At 41.5% G+C, this 26629-nt stretch overlaps 1 protein-coding gene across 2 annotated transcripts in view; it reads right to left on the bottom strand.

Annotated features, from left to right (window-relative positions):
- mapk8ip1b (mitogen-activated protein kinase 8 interacting protein 1b) overlaps positions 1 to 26629 on the bottom strand; it is a 101561-nt gene that overhangs the window by 34443 nt on the left and 40489 nt on the right. For both annotated transcript variants that reach the window (XM_024002633.3, XM_024002634.3), the window contains 2 exons: positions 19915 to 20026; positions 10765 to 11019 (listed from right to left, as the gene is read on the bottom strand). In XM_024002633.3, coding sequence (XP_023858401.1) covers positions 10765 to 11019; positions 19915 to 20026 — 367 coding nt within the window. The remainder of the gene's footprint in view (positions 1 to 10764; positions 11020 to 19914; positions 20027 to 26629) is intronic.

Genomic DNA, 26629 nt, shown 5'->3' with positions numbered 1-26629 from the left:
GCGTTGCTTATTTGTGTCAATTGCAAAGACATTGGCAACTTTGTGTTTGTGGTCAACTTTGTTCTGAAGTTATTGAGAACACAGAGAGAAGGATAAACCATGTGATTCTATGTTTAGCGGAGATCTTCTGTCTATAAAGTGATGCGGGAAGGCAAAAAAACATCTAACGACGCACTTAGTAGTTCTATGAGTGGTCTAAGGCAGCTGTTAGATTTACAAGCATTTTCAAGTGCAACTTTAATAATGATGGTTTTGGGAAACAGCTCAGAGATTTAAAGATGCTCCTACAAAGGTTCTAATGATAAACCTAGCCTTTAGGTGTAGTTTACAATTGGCTCATTCATCCCCCTCCTCTCCCCTGTAACTATTCCCCAGGTCGTTGCTGCAAATGAGAACGTGTTCTCAGTCAACTTACCTGGTAAAATAACGGTAAAATAAAAAATAAAATAAAAAGGTGCTCTTGGCAAACTGGGCCCAGCGCTCAAACTCTGCTCCCATCTGTTTTCATATTTACTGTACTGCCATTTATCAATGTGGGAATGAATGTGTGGTCTTTTGCTGGAGTTAGACAGCTGATACAGAATTACTAAGAACATTTGTAGCTCAAGAATTTAGAGCACCTATCCAATGTCAGATTTGTAAATATGTATTCTTAAAAGTGTTTTGTACTTGTCTAATGACTTTGTATTTTAGCATGTGTTTCTCTGCAGTTTCTCATTTATCACAGTATTTGTATCAGCAGTTACCAAAATTGCTATTGATGAGTTATGCAGGCTTTTTTGTTCAGGCCCAGTGCTACCACACCTGATTCTACTACTCAGCTGTTCATCAAGACATTGAATAGTATAATCAGGTGTGGTAGAACTGGGCATGAACAAGAAAGCCTGCAGAACCCTGTAGCTCTTTAAGAGCAATTGTGGCCATCCCTGAATTGTATGTACACATTCTACTCTCTGATTGTACGTTTGATTGTACATTTTACAATTGTTTTGTGTACTTTACATTTTATAATGTGCTTTAAATTTGATTGTTTACAGGTAATGTAGTACTAGGCCTTTCTTCAACAAACTTTAAACTACATTTTCATGTAAAAAGTGAATGGGTGCATGTTGATTATTTGTGTATTTTACAAGAGCTTTCTTGATTGTCTTGTTAAGAGATCAGGGAAATAGTTTGGCTTAAATGGGTTTCTGTTTTTTTTGCGTCCCTCTGGAAAATCGGTTGTTAATATTAAATAAATACTAATAACAGCATTATTTAACATGACCCGCCTAACCGTGCTCATTAACACCCAGATTAACCTGGAAGCCAGCCGCACCAATGTAACAGAGGAAACACCATTCAACTGGCGACCGGGGTCAGCCTGCAGGCACCCGGCCCGCCAGAAGGAGTCGCTAGGGAGTGGTGAGCTATGTAAAGCCCCTCCGGCCAAACCCTCCCCTAACCCAGACGACGCTCTGCCAATTGTGCGCATTCCTATGGGACTCCCGGCCACGTCCGGTTGTGTCACAGCCCGGGAATGAACCCGGGTCTGTAGTAACGCCTCTAGAACTGCAATGCTGCGCCACTCGGGAGGGCCCACTACATAATTTCTGTTGCCATTTGTAATTATTGTGTACTTGTATTGCTGTTGTGTTGCATAATAATGTTGTATAATCACCTTCTGGTGTAAAAACCATAGGAATTAAAAATAACACAATTTTAAGTGAGAAGTAGATATTGTTCTGAAGCCATTTTTTTTTAAAGGAAATTCACATGAGCACCACAAATGCATACTTCACCAATGCTCTACCTATGTTTTCTAACAGACAGCTTTGACCAACTACAGTAACTATGTTGGTCTATTGCACTTCCAACAATGTGTAGGCAGTTTGCTTAGGATTCAAACCTTTTCAAACAGCCTAATTCATACTCATCTTTGTTTGTCTTTCAATAGTACTATTTGTGTGAAGGATGTAAAGACAGTTGAAAGATGTCGACTGTTGCATTGGGAATGTTCTGTCCAAACTGTTTTTTATATGATGCCCTTTTCTTTGAATATCATATGATGAAACCACATATAACAGGGATATGAGAGGAGTTTGTCCAAGCATGGGCCCTGTACATACTCAGGTTGTATAACTGATGTACAACACATTTGACACAATGGTTATGATACAACATGCTTGTATAATTATTATTTTGTGCAGAAAAATGTATCACAACCGTTCCATCAAATGCCTTTTAAATCAGCCTTCAAGGGATTGTGCAACAAGGGAGCGCTCAGGGGCAATTATTACTTAAGAAAGAAAGAAAGACAGACAGACAGACAGACAGACAGACAGACAGACAGGCAGACAGACAGACAGACAGACAGACAGACACTCTTACTTCTCTCCCATCAGAGTGGGAAAAGAAATCAAGCACACACAGTGGATGTTCCTTCTGACAGCCTCTGCTCGAGTGTCGGTGTATGTGTCGCTCCTTCTCTGACCAGCATAACTTTCTTACCCTAGTTCTTATTTCTGCTACTAATGAAAAAACACATACATACCTCACAAGCTCACATTATAGTGCGCTCATGTGTGCACACACATCCACCCCATACTCATGATACTTCTTCCAACTGAAACAATAAATTCACAGGGTCATGACATGAATGTAAGCTAGCTGTATTTACAGAGAACAAGAAACAAACATACACACACACTGTCACACACACATACCCAGCAGTGGAGGTTCCTCAGAGGAGAAAGGGGAGGACCATCCTCAGCGAATTTCATAMATTTAAATAGTGGAACATTGAAAAAGTTATCCTTTTTAGATAAAATTACACAAAATATATTAATGTCAATAAATGATTGATTAAAACACACTGTTTTCCAATGGAGGTCTACAGTAGCCTCAACAGCACTATGGGTAGCACCATGGTGTAGCCAGAGGACAGCTAGTTTCCGTCCTCCTCTGGGTGCATTGGCTTCAATACATAACCTAGGAAAGAAACTCATGGTTCTCACCACCTACCATAGACTTAAACAGTAATTCTGACAACTTCCGGAGAAAGTCCTACAACCTATCAGAGCTCTTGCAGCATGAACTGACATGTTGTCCACCCAATCAAATGATCAGAGAATGAATCTACGTTGAACAAAAATATAAATGCAACATGCAACAATTTCAAAGATTTTACTGAGTTACAGTTCATATAAGGAAATCAGTAAATTGAAATMAATTCATGAGGTCCTAATCTATGGATGTCACATGAATGGGAATACAGATTAGCATCTGTTGGTCACAGATACCTGAAAAAAAGGGTAGGGGTGTGGATCAGAAAACCAGTCAGTATCTGGTGTGACCACAATTTGCATCATGCAGCGCAACACATCTCCTTCACTTAGAKCTGATCAGGCTGTTGATTGTGGCCTGTGGAATATTGTCCCACGCCTCTTCAATAGCTGTGCGATGTTGCTGGATATTGGTGGGAACTGGAACACACCGGTGTAACTACACTCTACATTGTAGCGGGTTTACTAAAGCATTAGTTCTACATAACTATGTTGACTATGATGCTAGCTAATATGGTGACAATGTTGTAGGCTGTATTTAGTGGGTAGCAGTTATGATATGAAGGTTTGGCTTGGAAAGGTATTTTCGCCTGGACACAGATAGCTGATGTGTTGTGCACTGAAGTCCACAAGCAAAGGGAAAAGGTGAGAGGAGAAGAGTGCGTAGACGCAAGAAGGAATTATACAATGAGAAAAGTGATCATGCTGTTTGTATCTGGCTGCTATGAAAGTGAACTGTGTTTGAGTGTGATCTGGGGTGAATTCATTCCGCCAATTCTGTTGAAAAACTTTTCTTAAACGGAAGCAAATTGAACGAAATGGGGATAAACATATCTGGATTTTTCAAATAGAAATTCTCGTTTGCAACTGTTGGACTAACGATTACTCCCTAGATCAGCTAGATGCAGGCAAGGTGGTGTTGAGTGTGTCACTGTCTGTCACCTTGATTGAAAAACTGTATCTCGATCTGTGCACCTATGTTGTAAACTTTCAGTCATAGGCTAGGTCAGKGTTTCCCAACCGAGGGTAGGCGTACCCCTAGGGGTACATGGGCAGTCCCCAGGGCGTATGTTGGTTCTTCAAAAATGTGAAGAAAAAAAATATTTTGAAAAATATTATTCCCCAAAATATGTTCAAGTTATTTCAGTCTTTTATAGGTAGGAAAACATTTTACTGAGGTCACTGGTGTGAAATGTAGTTAGTTTATATTTATGGGCCTGTTTTTTTTACTTTGGGTGCGTGTGCATTGCTCTGTCTACCTGGCCTCTGTTCGCTCWATGGTTGATCCTCTGCTCGCACCAAGTTCACGTGATCCTTTGCTCCGTGCACTAGAGTGCCTGCTGTTGTTATTCTAACWGAAACTATCATTGATAAGACAAATCATTGATAAGACAACAGCGGACGCACTGAAGATGGTACCATTTTCAAATAACATGATGTATTGTAGGATCGATGACATGGGCGTTGATATCGTAGATCAAGTGGTGGAAAATGTTAAAAAGTCTGGTCCATTTTCTCTGCTATTGGATGAAGCCACTGATGTCAGTGGGGTAGCGCAGTTGATTGTGTTTGTGCGATTCAAAGGCATTTTGGAAATGAATGAGCATATTCTTGTCTGCAAGTTGATTTGCAGACAAGATTATGCTCATTCAGCCAATCTGTTGATTTCTGCGCTCTTACAGTTACATAGTGTGATTCTAGCCGCAATAAGAAAACCCACTAAGGCAAGACCAAACTATTCTTTGCTAATACCTGGTGGTTAAATAGATATATCCCCTAATAAGCACAGGTGTGGGGCCTCTGGGATAGGCTGTCCCACCCATTCCTCAAGCTTTTTAAGAACCTTCTTCAAAAAAGGGTGCACCATGGGACATTCCAATATAGCATGCAGAAAGGTACCTACACCACCCTTGCATTTCCAGCATAAACTATTTTGCAATAAACCCACTTCATGTAATCTAACTGGGGTCCAGTAGTATCTATGAACAATCGTATAATGTGTAAATGTACCCCTTGTATCCCTGGTACACCACCCTACATCGGAAACAAAATTCCATACATCCTCCTCAATKTTACAATTAAGATCCCTCTGTTAAATCAACCTTAAATTCTCCCAGTTTCCATATTGAGCATATGAGACTCTTTTATGAAACACTGAAGCAGAGTGTGATATTCCTGGTAACATGAAATATTGTTCTAAAAACATTTAATCTCTCTGGAGGTTAATTCTCATAAGAGACCCCATGCTGCTCCTTAGTTGTAAGTATTTCCAGACATATCCCTTATCTGGCAAATAACATTTGCCCTTCAGGTACTGATAGGACATAAGCAATCCTTTCTCATATATATCCCCTAGTACATGCAGGCCTTGTCTAAGCCATACCTCCCAGATAAATTAATGTTTTCCTATGCAAACCGATGGGTTGTGCCACATGGAAGAATATTTTTGTTTATACTGGGAAATTCCAAACATCTTATGAATCTTAACCCATACCTCTCGGGAATGTTGTAGAATTGTGATAAGGCCTCAATAGGCTTAAACGGGGCTGTGATAGACCATCCCAAATGGGAATCATAATTGCCCCAGTGTCTGGCCAATTTGGCTACTTCAAATGATATGTTTTATAGTTCTACATTGGGTAATGCTAGTCCTCCTTTATCCCTTGGAGCATATAACTTGTTCACATTTATTCTGTTTTTTACCCCCCCATCCCCAATATAATTATAATTCTCGTAGGAGGCGCGCAGCATTTGGAAATTTTGAATTGAAAAGGAATGGCCACAAAGTTTAAACCTGCCAGCTACTTCATCCCCAGAGAAGATGAAATAGCATATTATTAGTATAAATGGTAATGGATAGAAAAACCTCAGAATTTATCTTAAAACTGTGTAACATGTCTGTGAGTATAACAGAACTTAATTTAGCAGCCGTGAATCCCCAGAGACAAACCTTCAGATTTTTATTTTTTGAGTCACTCTCATTTTCAAGGTTTTTAGTGGGAAACCAGATTCTAAGGACTGCTTAGCAGTCTCATACGCGGCTTCCACTGAGATAATGTCAAACAATCTGCAGAAATTGGTGAAGGTATATTCCTTTGTATGTATGCAAGTGAAGAAAGTGACGGCCCATCTTTGAATGAAAGTCACATTAGTGTCCTGTTATATAGAAAGCGTGTGAGCAGAAAGCTGGCTACAGTTGGATTTTAATCCCTTGTTATTGAACACAAATCAATCCCTAATCTTCATTTGATCGCATTATTAACGATTAAAAAATACCTAAAGTGTATTACAAAAGTAGTTTGAAATGTTTCGGATGCAACGTTTACAAGGTAACCTTTGAGATATTTTTGTCAGTCACGTTTTGAGCATTTGGAAAACCTTGTGTTCTGCGACAAACACTGCGCCAAAATAAATGACTATTTGGGATAATATATCGATGGAATAACGCGAACAATAAGGACCATTTGATGATGTTATGGGACATATGGATCAGTGCCAACAACAGAATCTCAGTCAAAAGGTTAAGGCGATGAATTATATTTTTTTAAAAAAACTTTTTGAAATCGGACACTTTGGCTGGATTTACAACAAGTGTATCTTTAAAATTGTGTAAAATACTTGTATGTTTGAGGAATTTAAATTATGGGATTTCTGTTWTGAATTTGGCACCCTGCAGTTTCACTGGCTGTTGACAAGGTGGGACGCAACCGTCCCACATACCCTAGAGAAGTTAATCATTTGATTGTACTGCTTAAATAGTAAGGGAGAAATGGTCACAGGGAGCATCATGGATACATAATTAAACTGTTGGGCCACAACCATTTGAATAGTATTTATTTTACCCCATAATGTAAGATTAAGCAGCCTCCATTTATCAAGAGTATTYTTTATTTTTTGTAGTAGTGGCATCATATTGATTTGCATGATATTCTGTGGTTTGTTGCTCAATTTTATCCCCAGGTATTTCATCCCTGATGGCACTCATTTTATCTGTAATGAAGTAATTTCAACAGGACAGAATTTGGATACAGGCATAGCCTGTKWGGACTGCTGCTCTTGGATTGGAGTACAATACCTTAACCCACTTGATAAATCCAGGGCCAAAGCCAAACTTCTCAATGGTAAATGTCAAAAAGCCCTACTCTACCCTATTGAATGTCTTCTCCACATCTAGGGAAAGGGATGCCACYTGAGTATCCTCTTTTGGACTCAGCCACATGAGGTGAAGCAAWTGTCTAAGATTGTCTGTGSAGGTTCTACTTTTTACAAATCCCACCTGATCTGTGTGAATAATATGAGGTAAAACCTTCTCCAGCCTCATGGCTAGTACTTTGGAGAGCACCTAACAATACTTGTATTCCCACACCAAATGGCAATAAGTAAAAAGAATAGAGAAGAAAAATAAACAAAACTGACATTTTAGGAAAGCCAAATTGTCATTTCACAGTGTCTTTGTGATAGTGTGTCACACAGACTCTGTCCCATATAGAACTCACCGGCCAATATAGCTATGCCATCCATGCCCTTATTTATTGAGTTTTTCTTGAGGAATTCCATCGCCTTGCGATAGTCWTCGAAGCTCTGTCTTTCCCCCTTCCAAGTAAAGCGTAGAATAAATGGGTAGGCGAGTGTGAAACGTACACCCTCTTCCTCTTCATGCAGCCTCTTCCTTGTTGCGGTAAAAAGCCTCCTTTTATCCACCAGCTCCTTGGTCATATCAGGAAAGAATGAYAGCTTGCAGCCCTTCCAGGTCACCACTCCCTTCTCCCGATACATTCCCTTCGCAGCGGCCAGTACTCTCTCTCTCTTCAGATCCATGAGAAAGCGGATGATGATCGGTCTATGTGGCTGATTCTCGTGTARTATTGGTGCTAGGGTACGGTGAACTCGTTGAAGCTCGGATTCGTCCAGATCCACCCCCAGAGTCTCCAAGCTAATTTGTCTTACGCATTCCCGCGGCTTGCCTTCCTCCAGACCTTCCTTGACCCCTAAAAGTCTTAAATTGAGGGGCCTGTCTCGGTTAGCTGCGTCTTGCACGCTTCTGTGGAGATCCTCATACAGTTTGGCGTTCTTCTCGACGTTCTTAAATCAGTCAATCGTTGTCGTCCTCCAGCGTTGATATCCGACCTTCTGACTCATCTAGCCTCTGTAATATGACCGATACACCTTCTTGCATATCCATCTAAGATTGTTTGACCTGAGAAACATCCCATTCAAGAATGGTGCTGACTCTACCCATTTCTTCCATGGCCTTCTGTAGGGATGATTGCAAGGCTGACAACGAGCTGGGTTCTATGTTCTGCCCTTTCAAAGTCATGCTTGTTGAAGTACTAGCAACAGAGCTAGCCTTGTTAACCGCTGCGCCAGCAATTGCGCTACGTKTACGTGTTGAAGCTGAATTCAACGCAGACATTGTTGAAAACATTGACAAAACAAATTAAATTAAATTAATTATACTAAATGTACTATTCTATCGGACTTCGGAGGATTTTATCGGAAGGCTCCTTTAAGACAACCATCTTGCTTAGCAGCATCAAGTGACTCCAGACCACTTTACTTTTCCCACATTTTATACATTACAGCCTTATTCTTAAAATRGATTAAATAAAACATTTCTCATCAATCTAAACACAATACCCCATAATGAAAAAGCAAAAACAGCTTTTTATACATTTTTGTCACTTCTGGAGGAGACCTGGAACCAGTTCTACGGTGAAGCATGGTGGTGGCAGGATCATGCTGTGGGGATGTTTTTCAGCGGTAGGGACTGGGAGACTAGCCAGGATCGAGGGAAAGATGAACAGAGCAAAGTACAGTGAGATCATTGATGAAAACCTGCCAGAGCGATCAGGTCCTCAGACTGGGGTGAATGTTCACCTTCCAACAGGACAACAACCCTAAGCACACAGGCAAGACAATGCAGGAGTGGCTTAGGGATCGAGTTCAATTCCGGGCTCTGGACCACCCAGAGCCCGGACTTGAACCCGATCAAACATCTCTGGAGAGACCTGAAAATATCTGTGCAGCGACGATCTTCATCCAACCTGACAAAGCTTAGAGGATCTGCAAAGAAGAATGTGAGAAACTCCCCAAATACAGGTGTGCAAGCTTGTAGCATCATACACAAGAAGACTCAACGCTGTAGTCGCTGCCATAGGTGCTTCAACAAAGTACTGAGTAAAGGGTCGGAATACTTATGTAAATGTGATATTTCATTTTTTATTTTATTTTTTGCAAAAATGTTATCGATTTTAGAATAAGTCTGTCACATAACAACATGGAAAAAGTCAAGGGGTCTGAATGCTTTCTGAATGCACTGTACATACTTATGTAATGTGACATTTTCATCCATGACCCTAATCAAGACCAAGCACAGGAACAGACTGGACTTGGAGAAAAGCCTGATCACTGCTGTTGCCACCCTGCCCCAAAATACTGACAGAGCTTATGAGTGAGAGACATGATCAAGTTTCTCATTGATTGGTGAGTTCTCATGTGCCATACACAAGTCTAGAAATATGGGTTACATATACTGGGAGAATGTGTGTAACATTTGATCTTTGTTTTTGTATAATTTTCTGGACACTTCAAGATGTGAACAAATCCTATAAAAACGATTAAACTGATGTTTGAATTTGTATTTATTATGGATTCCCATTACTCTTCCTGGGGTCAAGCAAAATTAAGGCTGTATACATTTTTTWAAACATTACAATACATTCACACGAGATTTTACAACATATCACGTGTGTTCCCTCAGGCCCCTACTCTACTATCACATATCCACAACACAAAATCTGTGTTTATAGTGTGTATGTTATTGTGTGTTTGTATTTATGTGTCTGTGCCTATGTTTGTGTTGCTTCACAGTCCCCGCTGTTCCATAAGATGTATTTTTATCTGTTTTTTTAATCTAATTTTACTGCTTGCATGTTAAGAGTACATTAGTGTTATTATAGTAATACATTATCCTTATTTGCAGTTAAATGACAGGCATAGACAAATAATATTGATTTTAAAATATTTTTTTGTCCAATATAATATAGGAATCACTCCAGTACCCAAAAAAGGTTGGGAACCACTGGGCTAGATTGTAGCAACCTCAACATGGGCATAGGGAAACATGTTGTATCATGTAGTAGCCTAAACCTATCGATGTTACATTGAGCTGGGGGAATGGAATATGAATGACAGTCATCCAATATGCTGTAATAGAAATAAGGCCACGCTCATTAAAAAAWATATAATTCCTCCCTCATCTTAAATGGCACCGACCACCACTGATACAGTCACAAGCCTCAGTCACACACATACACAGTTGTCACACACAAAAGGAGATGTGTACCAAAAGAACACACTCCATCTCTCCTGACAATCCCAGCCATTGTTTCGACCAGCATAACACCCAGAGAAAAACAGACATGGTGTCTAGGGGGGTGATATCATCACAGCTTTTCCCCCACTGATTTTATACACACATATAGACTAGATACAGTACAGAATATCAGCTTTATCCTCACATTCTCGTACATTTTACTCTATCATTTCATTCATCCATCCCTCCATCCTTCCAGCTATCAATATTCATTCAGCTGTCACAGAGGTTAACGAGGAAGAAAGAAAWGGGAACAGCGAGTGGGGTCAGCCAGCAGAAGGAGGGAGGTGGGTGAAAGGATGGGAAGAGTAATAAAGGGATAACGGAGGGTTCATTTGGACTCACCTGAGTGCGTGGCACCATGGGGAAAAGATTAAGGGTCGTGGGTCTCTTTGGCCGGTATATATCCATGGTTACTAGAGGGGGGTCCTCGGTTACTGGCAGGGGTGCTGTGGAAGATGGCTGAGATGACTCCTTGTCATCGCGGTAACCATCGGCCCCGTCGATCAGATCCAAATGGAGCATCTCGGCCTGGAGCTGGCCGACAGCACCCAGCTCCTCCTTCCCCACCCCACTATTGGTCCCCTGCCTCACACAGCCCTGCAGGGATTGGAAGATACTCATGTCAGTCCAGAGAGAGAGAAAAGCAATGGGAGCTACAAGCAGAGACACACAAAGGGAGATAGAGATTGAGAGAGACAGAGGAAATGGAACAAGATGAGAAGGTAGAGAGAGAGCAAGGGATGGAGGAAGGAGAGAATAGGGGGGAAGGGGGATTGAGTTGGCCAATTAGAGGCTGATCTGACATCAGCCTGCACACTGTCACTGCCAACACTGAGCCACTTATAACAGGGAGAGAAAGAGAGAGAGGGAAAGAGCCAAATGAAGAGATCAAGGCAGAGAGACTATTCATAGCAGCAGTTTGTTTACTGACTGTATCTACCATAAGATATATGTTCATTTAATATATGTTCATTTAATTCTTGTTGTTTGTAAACAATTAAGTTATAAAGCCTTATATTCTGGGTTATGATAAAGGCAGTCATTAGGGTAACCTCATGAGGCATTAATAGCTTATATTCTTCAATAATGAATGGGAAAATATTAAGAATTGAAATGACCACTGAACAGCTTCTCAAATCCCAGACTGTAGCTCTAATGATACCAGAAAGAGACACCCAGGGCAGGTGTAATATGTTATGATGTGGACACTATTCTGCACCTACAATATATACTCCTATCTCAGAGCTATATAAACTATTTACACATATATGGAGCTTCTGAAAGCCACCTCCATCTTCCAAAAAATCTGTGATTACGACATTCAATGAACATAGTCCTTTATCGAACATTTCTGCTTTAAAAAGTTTTTTTGTACATTTTACCCCTTTTTTGTGATATCCAATTTCTAGTTACAGTCTTGTCCCATCGCTGCAACTCCTGTACGGGCTCAGGAGAGGTGAAGGTCGAGAGCCATGCATCCTCCAAAACACGACCCCGCCAAGGCRCACTGCTCGCTTAACCTGGTAGCCAGCCGCACCAATGTGTCAAAGGAAACMCTGTACAGCTGGCAACCACCACAAGGAGTCGGTAGAGCTGATGGGACAAGGACATCCTGGTCACGGCCGGCTATGACACAGCCTGGGATTGAACCAGGGTCAGTAGTAATGCCTATAGCGCTGCGATGCAGTGCCTTTGACCTCTGCGCCACTCGTGAGGCCTGTATAGGGTCATGTTGAATTACAGTAAATTACTATGTCTGTTCTACTCCTCTCACAGCCACCCCTCACTCCTAGGTCCTTCACTCCATTCCTACCTTGAAGTACCCATAAACATTCGTACTCTGCCTCAATCGGGGGAGCTGTCAGACCTTTCCCTCTCTCCATCCTCCTCTCTCTTCAGTGGTGATCAATATGCCCTCAGGCATATGCCCTTGTTTTATGCTATCAATTMTATGTTGCCCCTTGTTAAAATCTTTGTTGCTAGGAGACCAGGAGTCTTGGCAGCGGGCAGTGGTGTGAAGTACTTAAGTAAAAATACTTTAAAGTACTACTTAAGTAGTTTTTTACTTTACTATTTATATTTTTGATTACTTTGACTTTTACTTCACTACATTCCTAAAGAAAATAATGTATACTTTTTACTCCATTCATTTTCCCTGACACCCAAAAGTACTCATTACATTTTGAATGCTTAGCAGGACAGGAAAATTGTCAAATTCACGCACTTATCAAGAGAACATCCCTGGTCATCCCTACTGTCTCTGATCTGACAGACTCACTAAACACAAATGCTTCGTTTGTAAATGATATYTGAGTGTTGGAGTGTGGYTATCCCTGGCTATCCGTAAGCAAAAAAACAAGACAATTGTGCTGTCTGGTTTGCAAAAAATGGTATATGATTTATACTTTTAATTTTGATACTTAAGTATATTTAAAACCAAATACTTTTAGACTTTTACTCAAGTAGTATTTTACTGGTTAACTTTTGCTTGAGTAATTTTCTATTTACGGTTTCATTACTTTAACTCAAGTATAACAATTGAGTACTTTTTCCACCACTGGCGACAGGGCAGGCAGTAGTTGGTAGTTGGTGGTGTTCCTGCCCGACTAGATGCTAACGGTTGATGCAAAAACAGATTTCTATATCATATGGAGTTAGCTGACGTCCAGTCGTTGTGAGATCTGGCATGCGTCTGCAATGTAGTTGGGTAGGAACACCACCACAGCCTGAKGATCCTGATGCTTGGCATTGCATTGGCCAATCACCAGTTTTTTGACACAGACATACGAGACATGAACATAACATTTCTATGCACAAAAGTATGTGGACACCTGCTCGTCAAACATCTCATTCCAAAATCATGGGCATTAATATGGAGTTGGTCCCCCCTTTGCTGCTATAACAGCCTCCACTATTCTGRGAATGCTTTTGACTAGATGTTGGAACTTTGCTGCGGGGACTTGGTCGGGCACTGATGTTGGGCGATTAGGCCTGGCTTGCAGTCGGCATTCCAATTCAACCCAAAGGTGTTTGATGGGGTTGAGGTCAGGGCTCTGTGCAGGCCAGTCAAGTTGTTGCACACTGATCTCGACAAACCATTTCTGTATGTACCTCACTTTGTGCACGGGGGCATTGTCATTCTGAAACAGGAAAGAGCCTTCCCCAAACTGTTTCCACAAAGTTGAAAGCACAGAATTATCTAGAATGTAATTTTATGCTGTAGCGTTAAGATTTCCTTTCACTGGAAGTAAGGGGCCTAGCCCGAACCATGAAAAACAGCCCCAATGTTTGTCTATGGAGATTGCATGGCTGTGTGCCCGATTTTATACACCTGTCAGCAATGGGTGTGGCTGAAATAGCCGAATCCACTAATTTGACGGGGGCGTCCACATACTTTTGGCCGTATAGTGTATCCTGTATGTGTTTGACCAAACACAAGCTACAAAAGGAAGGKTTATCTTCATAATGCTAGAAGGTTTTTGAAATAGAAGATACCAGTTCTATTATGAGCTGGGTGGTTCGAGTCCCGAATGCTGATTGGCTGACAGCCGTGGTATATCAGAATGTATACCATGGGTATGACAAAACATTTCTTTGTACTGCTGTAATTGCGTTGGTAACCASTTTATAATAGCAATTAGGCATCTTGGGGGTTTGTGGTATGTGGCCAAGGGCTGTATCCAGGCACTCCGTGTTGCGTAGTACGTAAGAAGCGTGTTCCAACGCTGCATATATTTTCAGCAATGAATCTTGCAGTAGATGAGATAAAACTGTTGCCATGGAGATAGGTTTCCTTTTCCTCCTTGGCCGTGTTTTCGCTGGCTCATGCACACCCACACTCCACCGATACGACCCCTCCCTCTCTCCTCCATCACCCCCCTCCCATGGGAGAGAGGGTATCGGTGGAGTGTGGGTGTGCATGAGCCAACGAAAACACGGACAAATAGGAATCATCACCCCTCCTCCATCAACCCCCTCCCTCCTTCTCTTCATCTTCTCTGCTCCCTACATTCTCCCTCCTCCCTCCCTCATCTCCACTCCCTTCATTTTGCTGTTTTCCAAAACAAAGAGGTCTCTTTGAGGAATAACAAGTCAGCTGTTTGTCCTCTCAGCAGTTTGTGTGTGTGTGTGTGTGTGTGTGTGTGTGTGTGCGTGGTGGTGTGTGTGTGTGTGGTGTGTGTGTGTGTGTGTGTGTGTGTGGATGTGTGTGTGTGTGTGATGTGTGATGTTGTGTGTGTGTGTGTGTGTGTGTGTGTGTGTTGTGTCAGGGATAATGCAGGAGAAAGTAAACGTAATTACTCTATTGTCATAGCCTGATTCAGCCCGTGACATTTTGTATTTTTCTACATCCATACAAAATGACTGCAAATCAAATCCATTGCCCTGCACTCTAATGAGTAAAGGCTTACCTACACAACCACACGTACATGCATGCACACATAATTAAACATAATTAGAACATGTATTGAACTTAGTAGAAAGTTTAATTAAATTTTAAACTTAATTCCATAAGACATTAAAAGAACGCAACAGTGATATATTTCCTGCAACTTTCCTGCAGAAGCATGCAATGCACGCAAGTCATCGCTCACTCTCACAGACATGGCATCCAGGGACAAGGATGAGTGTGTGTGGCGCATGTTTCTTTGGTTGTTTGGACCGTGTTTCAATTAAAAATATATATTTTATCCCTATTTTCAGTGGTACTCATTTCTTTGGACACTTTCTCACTCCTACTTATCAAACCCCTCAAATAATACTTTTACGCACACATATGTTAAGCACATAGAAGAATGTATGAATCCCATAACAAATGCAAGCTCTCATTTGTTGTGTAGGCACATTTTTGTGGTGCGTACATATGTATTCACCCCTTTGCTATGAAGCCCTAAATAGATCTGGTGCAATTACCTTCAGAAGTCACATAATTAGTTAATAAAGTCCACCTGTGGGCAATCTAAGTGTCAATGATCTCAGTATGTATACACACCTGTTCTGAAAGGCCCCAGGATGCTGCAACACCCCTAAGCAAGGGGTACCATGAAGACCAAGGAGCTCTCCAAACAGGTCAGGGGCAAAGTTGTGGAGAAAGTACAGATCAGGGTTCAGTTATAAAATATATGTTCTGAAACTTTGAACATGCTCTGAGCACTAATAAATTCCTTATTAAAAATGTAAACAATATGGCCACCAAACAAACCTGCTAAGAGAGAGCCGCCCACCAAACTCACGGACCAGGCAAGGAGGGCATTAATTAGAGAGGCTACAAAGAGACCAAAGATAACCCTGAATGAGCTGCAAAGCTCAACAGCGGAGATTGGAGTATCTGTCCATGGACCATTTTAAGCCGTACACTCCACAGAGCTGGGCGTTACGGAAAGAGTGCAGAAAAAAGCCATTGCTTAAAGAAAAATAAGCAAACACATTTGGTGTTCGCCAAAACATATGGAAGAAGTATTCTGGTCATGAGGACTAAAAATTGAGCTTTTTGGCCATTAAGGAAACAACAATGTCTGACAATAAACCAACACCTCCATCACTCCGAGAACACCATCCCCAAGTGAAGCATGATTGTGGCAACATCATGTTTGGGGATATTTTTCATCAGCAGGGACTGGGCAACTGGTGAGAATTGAAGGAATGATGGATGGCGCTAAATAGGGAAAATCTTGAGGGAAACCGGTTTCAGTCTTCCAGAGATTGAGACTGGGACAGAGGTTCACCTTCAGCAGAGACATGACCCTAAGCATACTGCTAACAACACTCAAGTGGTTTAAGAGGAAACATTTAAATGTATTGGAATGGCTAGTCAAGCCCAGAGCTCAATCCAATTGAGAATCTGTGGTATGACTTAACCTCTCTTGGGTAGGGGGCAGTACTTTACGTCCGGATGAAAGCATGCCCAAGGTAAACTGCTTGTTATCAGGCCCAGAAGCTAGGATATGCATATGTTTGGTGGATTTGGATAACACTCTAAAGTTTCTAAAACTGTTCAAATTATGTCTGTGGAGTACAACAGAACTGATATGGCAGCGAAACCCCGAGGACAACCCTCCCCCCCCAATTTTTTTTTAGCTACCCCTGTTTTCAATGGCTGTCACTTTTATTATAAGGCAAAATCCTCCCAGATTGCAGTTCCTCGGGCTTCCACTAGATGTCAGCAGTCTTTAGAAAGAGTTTCATGCTGGGTTTTGGAAAAATGAGTCAGAAATTGTAGTTTTTCTAGGTGGCTCCAATTTTGGCTGTAGTGTTTCCAAGCGCGTGGAAGAGAGCACGTTCTTTGTTATTTTTCTCCGGTAAAGACAATAACGATTCTCCGTCTTAAATTTGATCATTTATTTACGTATTAGGGTACGTAAGGTATGATTATAAACGTTGTTTGACTTGTTTGGAAAAGTTTATTAGTAACGTTTGGGATTCATTTTGTATGCATTTTGATGGAGGGAAACTGGGTGGATTATTGACTGAGGCGTGCCAGCTAAACTGAGTTTTTATGGATATAAAGAAGGACATTATCRAACAAAAGGACCATTTTAGATGTATCTGGGACCTTTTGGAGTGCCAACAGAAGAAGATCATCAAAGGTAAGGCATTTATTATATCGCTATTTCTGACTGCCTGGTTGAAATATGTTTTTCATGCTTTTGTATGCGGGGCGCTGTCCTCAGATAATCGCATGGTGTGCTTTCGCCGTAAAGCCTTTTTGAAATCTGACACAGCGGCTGGATTAACAAGAAGTTAAGCTTTATTTTGATGTATTACACTTGTGATTTTATGAAAGTTAAATATTTATAATTCTGTAGTTTGAATTTCGCGCTTTGCAATTTCACCGGATGTTGGCCAGGTGGGGCGCTACCGTACCACCTGCCCATAAAAAGTAAAGATTGCTGTACACCAGCGGAACTCATCCAACTTGAAGGAGCTGGAGCAGTTTTGCCTTGAAGAATGGCCAAAAATCCCAGTGACTAGATGTTCCAAGCTTACAGAGACATACCTCAAGAGACTTGCAGCTGTAAATGCTGCAAAGGTGGCTCTACAAAGTATTGACTTTGGGGGGGTTGAATAGCTATGCACGCTCAAGTTTTCTGTTTTTTAGTATTAAATATTTTGCATCTTCAAAGTGGTAGGCATGTTGTGTAAATCAAATGACACAAACCCCACAAAAATCTATTTCATCTCCAGGTTGTAATGTAACAAAATAGAAAAATGCCAAGGGAGGTGAATACTTTCGCAAGCCACTGTACCCCATAATGCGAAGTGAAAACATGTTTTTAGATATTTTTGCAAATGTATTAAAAACAAAAAACAGAAATACCTTATATACATAAGTATTTAGACCCTTTGCTTTGAGACTCGAAATTGAGCTCAGGCGCATCCTGCTTCTATTGATCATCCTTGAGATGTTTCTTCAATTTGATTGGTATACACACCTGTGGTAAATTCAATTGATTGGACCTGATTTGGAAAGGCACACACCTGTCTATATAAGGTCGCACAGTTGACAGTGCATTTCAGAGCAAAAATCAAGCCAAAAGTCGAAGGAATTGTCCGTAGAGCTCCAAGTCAGGACTGTGTTGTGGCACAGATCTGGAGAAGGGTACCAAAAAATGTCTGCAACATTGAAAGACACAAGAACACAGTGGCCTCCATTGTTCTTAAATGGAAGAAGTTTGGGACCACCAAGACTCTTCCTAGAGCTGGCCGCCCGGTCAAACTGAGCATTTGGGGGAGAAGGGCCTTGGTCAGGGAGGTGACCAGGAATCCGATGACCACTCTGACAGAGCTCCAGACTTCATCTGTGGAGATGGGTRAACCTTCCAGAAGGACAACCATCTCTGCAGCACTCCACTAATCAGGCCTTTATTGTATTGGCCAAACGGAAGCCACTCCTCCTAAAAGGCACATGAGAGCCAGCTTGGAGTTTGCCAAATGGTATCTAAAGGATTCTCAGAGCATGAGAAACAAGACTCTCTGGTCTGATGAAACCAAGATTGAACTCTTTGGCCTGAATGCCAAGCGTCACGTCTGGAGTAAACCTGACACCATCTGTACGGCGAAGAATGGTGGTGGCAGCATCATGCTGTGGGGATGTTTTTCAACTGCAGGGACTGGGAGACTAGTCATGATCGAGGGACAGATGAACGGAGCAAAGTACAGAGAGATCCTTGCTGAAAACCTGCTCCAGAGCGCTCAGGTCCTCAGACTGGGGTGAAAGTTCACCTTCCAATAGAACAACGACCCCAAACACACAGCCAAGACAACGCAGGAGTGGCTTCGGTACAAGTCTCTGAGTGTCCTTGAGTGGCCCAGCCAGAACCCGGACTTGAGCCCAATCAAACATCTTGATTGAGGAGAAATGGCACCTTTCAATCGTTCTCATACAAAACAAACTCTAAGCACAACCCTGTACAACCAAACCCCTTCCTCATCTCAAAGACCCATCTGTACATCTCCCCCAGCCTTTTGACTTTGACAGATCATTCTTCTCAAGAGTAGCCCTTGGTGGTTGATTTTTCTAGGTTTGTATTTGTTTTGTGTTTGGAGAATCTGCAGACAGAAGAATGAGGTGGTTGTCATTACTGTTGTAGTCTTGATTTTATATATTTCAGTTTCCCTTGCTAGTTTCTGTCCCACAGTTAGGTTGTTTGACAGTAAGGTTTGTCCCCTCCCTCATGCTCATGTACACAAAATGCAGCTGCTTTGGAGGATTTTTCAGCAGGGCACTGTGAGATTACAAAGTGAAAAGGAGTAGATTAAACTGCTTACATGGTCTGGAAGGTACTCTGTGGTCCTCAGGCTACATCTAACCACCTGTAACCGCATTACACAAACCCATACAAACACTACCAAATTCATGTTTATGCCATTATTACTGTAAATGTAGATATCTTAGCCGTCAAATTGTACATATTTTTGCCAACTTTCCTTCAACTTGTGCAGAGCGAGGGGTTGTTAGCACATGCTGGTGGAATCAGATTATGTACCACCAACAAGAAAACACACATCAGTACACAATTTAACCTCCCCACTAATAGTATTGATCTGTAGATCATATCCCAGCGTAGATTGGGATATGTTCCGCATAGTGTCGGACAATAACATTGATGAATACGCTGATTCGGTGAGCGAGTGTTAGCACATGTATCTATCACATGTAATTATGATTAACTATGAAATTATGAAAAATATTAATAACCATTTGACAGCAGGAAAAGGCTACATGTTTCCTTATCCAGGACTGCTGACGCAGACCAATTAGGCTATTTCAAAAACTTAAAGTCAATCAATTGGGCAAAACAAATTCTGAGGTGCGCACAGATTATTTGGACAATATTGTTGTGTGGAGTTGTTTTTATTAGCGGGAAGTATTTAAACTGCAATTTTAAAGTGGTGTTTTAACTTAATCTCCAGACCATTATGCATGTGTGTGTGTGTGTGTGTGTGTGTTTGCGACTGTCATAAAGCAACTGCAGGTTTGAAGTGCTACCTTACCTTAATCTCTAGGCCCATGTAGTTGAGACTCATCCCACACTCATCTGTGATCTCAGTGATCTCAGACAGGTCGTCATCCTCAAACTCATTCAGGCTGATGTCATGGGTCAACCTGGGGAGAGAAGGAGAGTGGAAGGAGATTGGGAAGGGGGTGGGATAGAGTAAGAAGACACAGGGAGAGGAAATTTTAAACTCTCTGAACCCTCCAAAGCGCAATATATATCTGTACAATCTGTCTGATCAATCTAACTGAACTTTGACATCTTCATTGACAGAAACTGTCGCTAACCCCCATGATGGACGATGTTGTTTAAAAACAATTGCCATCTATGATGTCTATGACAAAAACTGAGAGTTAACATAAGATTAAAATAAATAAAATAAAGTGCACTAAAGGTACGAGTATAACTGAAGAAATGCAGAGAGTGTTGGAATATTTTTCAAATATTATTACTAAAACCACCGCAAAGGTAATTTTGACCATTGACACTCTTAAAAAATATATTACTGTTGGTCAAGAAATTAGGTGGTTCTCACTCTGTGACTTTTCCTAAATGTGGGATATTGTTAGAAACTAAATAACACACACTTTTATCCAGATCATTTTGAGCACTATAATGCAACATTGTGAATGTTGCATGTATACAGTTAGCAACATGTTCATACTACATTTTGAATACAGTAAAAAAAAAATGAATATGACATACAATGCGAGAATGTTTGGCTTGGATGTGCTGGATAATAACAAGGAACACATCCAGTAAACTCGTGTTTTTGCCCATKCTTATAGCCAAACATACTGTAACTCAGGAAACTTCTGAAACATTTAGGCAAGTGGTCTGTGGAAAATATACACAGTCAGTTTGGGAGAATTTGTGTTGATTGTCTATATTTTGCCAAATGGCTATTGCATAAAGCACAGATTGAGCCCAGTTGGTACTAGAAGTTTTGTTACTTTTGGTATTTCTGTGAAATGTGTCTCACAGATCAACTCTATCTGCCCAGCCGATGTCCCCCTTATAATGCTGCACAGAAGTTTARCACACTTGAATAATGCGACACGGCAGGTAGAAATGTTTAAATTGTTAATGACTGTTCGCAAAACTATGTTCATACAGGCTAGGACACTTTACAATGCAAGAAGATAACGGTAGCTTCCAGCTTTGTAGGCTAACTTTTCTTGCTAGCTTACAGCTGAAGCTATAATCAATTCACTAACCAGGTACTATGTTTCTAATAATATGCAAACCATAACGCAACATATGCTGATTCAAAGCTGATTGCCACTAAAACTTTATTCATTCACTTAATCAGTCTCTATCTCATGTCTCTCCCACAGATAATCTATTGCCTCAGCGAAGTGACTCTGGGCATACCCCCTCTTTTGCCTTGTGAATGACGTCATTACTAGAACCGCCATAGACCTACGTCCACTGACGTGCTTATTTATCAGAATTTCTAAATCACGAACAGAAAAGTATTTAGAGCCATTTTYAACACACATCACAACAGGAGAGACACAACACTACATAAAGAGAGACCTAAGACGACAACATAACAAGGCAGCAACACATGACAACACAGCATGGTAGCAACACAACAACAACACGGTAGCAACACAACATGGTAGCAGCACAAAAACATGGTACTAACATTATTGGGCAAAGTCAACAGCACAAAGGTCAAGAAGTTAGARACAGCAATACATCATACAAAGCAGCCACAATTGTCAGTAAGAGTGTCCATGATTGAGTCTTTGAATGAAGAGATTGAGATAAAACTGTCCAGTTTGTGGTGTTTGTTGCAGCTCGTTCCAGTCACTAGCTGCAGCGAACTGAAAAGAGGAGCGACACAGGGATGTGTGTGCTTTGGGGACCTTTAATTAACAGAATGTGACTGGCAGAACGGGTGTTGTATGTGGAGAATGAGGGCTGCAGTAGATATCTCAGATAGGGGGGAGTGAGGCCTAAGAGGGTTTAATAAATAAGCATCAACCAGTGGGTCTTGCGACGGGTATACAGAGTTGACCAGTTTACAGAGAAGTATGGAGTGCAGTGATGTGTCCTATAAGGAGCATTGGTGGCAAATCTGATGGCCGAATGGTAAAGAACATCTAGCCGCTCGAGAGCACCCTTACCTGCCGACCTATAAATTATGTCTCCGTAATCTAGCATGGTGTAATGCTCGTCGTTAGGAGAAAGAGAGGAGGACCAAACTGCAGCGTGGTGAGTATTCATATTCCTTTTAATGAAAACTGAAATACTCAAACAAAATAACGATAAACGAGAATAAACCGAAACGAAACAGTCCTGTCTGGTGACATACACAAAGACACAGGAAACAACCACCCACAAAACCCAACACAAAACAGGCTACCTAAATATGGTTCCCAATCAGAGACAATGACTAACACCTGCCTCTGATTGAGAACCATATCAGGCCAAACACAGAAACGGGAAAACTAGACACACAACATAGAATGCCCACTCAGCTCACGTCCTGACCAACACTAAAAAAAAGAAAACACAAAAGAACTATGGTCAGAACGTGACACATGGGTAGGATGGTCATCTGAATCAGGGTTAGTTTGGCAGCTGGGGTGAAAGAGGAGCGATTACGATAGAGGAAACCAAGTCTAGATTTAACTTAGCCTGCAGCTTTGATATGTAACTCAGAGACAGACAGTGCACCGTTTAGCCATACTCCCAAGAACTTGTATGAGGTGACTACCTCAAGCTCTAAACCCTTCTTCTTACCAAACCACATGACCTTTGTTTTGGAGGTGTWCAGAACAAGGTTAAGGGTAGAGAAAGCTTGTTGGACACTAAGAAAGCTTTGTTGTAGAGCATTTAACACAAAATCCGGGTAGGGGCCAGCTGAGTATAAGACTGTATCATCTGCATATAAATGATGAGAGAGCTTTCTACTGCCTGAGCTATGTTGTTGATGTAAACTGAGAAGAGCGTKGGKYCTAGTATCGAGCCTTGGGGTAATCCCTTGGTGACAGGCAGTGGCTGAGACAGCAGATTTTCTGACTTTATACACTGCACTCTTTGAGAAAGGTAGTTAGCAAACCAGGCCAAAGACCCAATGTATAATTACCTAGCAGCCAACCTGCATGCACCAATCCCATGTAATGAATTTGTTTGCTGAAAGCGAGACCTGTCTAGAACTCTTCCATACTCATAYTATTTGACTTCTTTTGCTGGCTCTAGCGCTTAAACTGTTTCGGCTATCAACATAAACCAAATTTCAAATGTGCAGACTGCCCTAACTTAGATCCATTATTTTTGATACTCTTTATACTTTTTATATGACAACCATATTTGCAGAAAACCCCATTAATTTCAAAGGCCAAAGACTAGAATGGTAAAACATCATACAATTCATCATACAATTCTACGCTACTACGCTTTAACCGTTTAAGCTATCAATTCCAAACTAAGGCTGAAATGTGCAGACGCACTCAACTTATTGTGCTTGCATTCAGATTTGTTATACTATTAATTATGAACTAAACTAAGCAAAAAAAGAAACATCCCTTTTTCAGGACCCTGTCTTTCAAAGATAATTCATAAAAATCAAAATATCTTCACAAGTCTTCAGAGTTTAAACACTGTTTCCCATGCTTGTTCAATGAACCATAAACAATTAATGAACATGCACCTGTGGAATGGTCATTAAGACACTAACAGCTTACAGATGGTAAGCAATTAAGGTCACAGTTATGACAACTTAGGACACTAAAGACGCCTTTATACTGACTCTGATAAACACCAAAAGAAAGATGCCCAGGGTCCCTGCTCATCTGCGTGAATGTGCCGTAGGCATGCTGCAATGAGGCATAAGGACTGCAGATGTGGCCAGGGCAATAAATTGCAATGTCCGTACTGTGAGACGCCTAAGACAGAGCTACAGGGAGACAGGACGGACAGCTGATCGTCCTCGCAGTGGCAGAGTACGTATAACAACACCTGCACAGAATCGGTACATCTGAACATCACACCTGCGGGACAGGTACAGGATGACAACAAAAACTGCCTGAGTTACACCAGGAACGCACAATCCCTCCATCCGTGCTTAGACTGTACTGAGGGCTTGTAAGCCTGTTATAAGGCAGRTCCTCACCAGACATCACCGGCAACAACGTTACCTATGGGCACAAACCCACCATCGCTGGACCAGACAGGACTGGCAAAAAGTGCTCTTCACTGACGAGTCACGGTTTTGTCTCACCAGGGGTGATGGTCCGATTCACGTTTATCGTCGAAGGAATGTGTTTTACACCGAGGCCTGTACTCTGGAGAGCGATCGATTTGGTGGTGGAGGTTCCGTCATGATCTGGGGCGGTGTGTCACAGCATCATCGGACTGAGCTTATTGTCATTGCAGGCAATCTCCACGCTGTGCGTTACAGGGAAGACATCCTCCTCCCTCATGTGGTACCCTTCCTGCAGGCTCATCCTGACATGACCCTACAGCATGACAATGCCACCAGCCATACTGCTCGTTCTGTGCGTGATTTCCTGCGAGACAGGAAAGTCCTTGTTCTGCCATGACAGCGAAGAGCCCGGATCTCAATCCCATTGAGCATCTCTGTAACCTGTTGGATCGGAGGGTGAGGGCTAGGGCCATTCCCCCTAGAAATGTCAGGGAACTTGCAGGTGCCTTGGTGGAAGAGTGGAGTAACATCTCACAGCAAGAACTGGCAAGTTTGGTGCAGTCCATGAGGAGGAGATGCACTGCAGTACTTAATGCAGTTGGTGGCCACACCAGATACTGACTGTTACTTTTGATTTTGACCTCCCCTTTGTTCAGGGACACATTATTTCATTTCTGTTAGTCACTTGTCTGTGGATTTTTTTCAGTTTATGTCTCAGTTGTTGAATCTTGTTATGTTCATACAAATATTTAGTAATATTTATGTTCATACAATCTTGTTATGTTCATACAAATATTTACAAATATTTATGTTCATACAAATATTTAAATTTGCTGAAAATAAACGCAGCTGACAGTGAGATAACGTTTATTTTTTTGCTGAGTTTATAAGAATTCTAAATATGCATAAAATAACATGGGTTTGAATGAGAAYCATAGGAATACAGTGGTATCTATTCAAAATGGTCGTGGTCCATGGCAGTTGAAGCTCCTTGGGTGGCACGTAGCCTAGCGGTTAGCACGTTGGGCCAGTAGCTGCAAGGTTGCTAGTTCAAATCTCTGAGCTGAAAAAGGGAAAAATCTGTTGGCGTGTCCTTGAGCAAGAATTTCTCTAAACTTGTTTTTGCTTTGTCATTATGGGGTATTGTGTGTAGATTGATGAGGGGGGAAAAAACGATTTGATCGATTTTTGGAATAGGCTGTAACGTAACAACATTTGGAAAAAGTCAAGAGGTCTGAACACTTTCCGAATGCACTGTAGAACCATGACCTCGCTTGGCTTGTTCTACCACTGGAAAGCTGCTTTTAGACCTTATTGCAACTCCCTACTAGTCAAGCTCCTGTTTATTTCAGGCCCATGTTTTAACTGGCTGCTGAGTCTACCAATGTTTCCCAAACTCGGTCCTGGGGACCACAAGGGGTGGACTTTTTGGGGTTATACCCTAGCACGACTACACAGCTGATTCAGATAATCAACTCATAATCAAGCTTTGATTGTTTAAATTGGCTGTGTATTGAAGTTATTTAAAAACTGCACCCCTTGGGGTCCCCAGAATTGAGTTTTGGAAACGCTGATCTAAAAAATATGGTGGTTCAGCATATACCTTTCAGGGATGATTTGCTCATTTTGTGAAGGGTGGGCACAGTCAGAAAGGAGGATTCCCCACTTTCAAGATCAACCAGTACAAACACTCTTTTAACTCCAATCTCCAACTCAGGAAAGGCCTGAAAGAAACAGGAGTTTGATTAGTGGGGATTTGCAGTAGGGTCCAAAAGCAGCTGATAATTGTATCCATTTATAGACTACTTAAGCCATCTGAGCTGTTTTTATCTGAACTGTCCTCATTAATGGGCTCCCGAGTGGCGCAGCGGTCTAWGGCACTGCATCTCAGTGCTAGAGGCGGCACTGCAGACACCCTGGTTTGATTCCARGCTGTATTACAAACGGCATTGATTTGATGTTCCATAGGGTGGCGGACAATTGGCCCAGCGTCGTCTGGGTTTGGCCGGTATAGGCCGTACTTGTAAATAAGAATTTGTTCTTAKTCTTATAAAAATATTAAATTAATGATGTCTGTGCCATGTCTCCCAATGTACTGTTAGTAGATGATTTTAATATCCACGTTGACGCTATTGCAAAATGTACTTTTGCTGCTGTCTTTATGTTATCACTATGGTCTTGATATCATTCAAAATGTTACAGGTCACATTTCGATTTAGTCTGCTCCGCTGGTATATATTGCTCCTTGCAATATAACTGATGTGGAGCTCCCCATCTCTGATCACAAAGCCCCCCTTTCCAAGCAAAATGTCCAACTCACCATTTCCTTTAGACATTTTTTAAAACATAAAACCCATTGATCTCATGAGCCTTTTTAATACATACCATGGTCCTGATTTCCAGTCCCCTTCTGACCTCATCACTCAATACAATGACTGCCTTTGCTCTGCCCTGGATATCAAATCAAATAACATTTTATTTGTCACACACGCTGAATACAACAGTGAAATGATTACTAACAAGCCCTTAACCAACAATGTAGTCTTAAGAAAAA

The sequence above is a fragment of the Salvelinus sp. IW2-2015 genome, linkage group LG15 (assembly GCF_002910315.2).
Source record: "Salvelinus sp. IW2-2015 linkage group LG15, ASM291031v2, whole genome shotgun sequence".
Classification (NCBI taxonomy): Eukaryota; Metazoa; Chordata; class Actinopteri; order Salmoniformes; family Salmonidae; genus Salvelinus; species Salvelinus sp. IW2-2015.
This window is presented reverse-complemented; position numbering and strand designations above follow the sequence as displayed.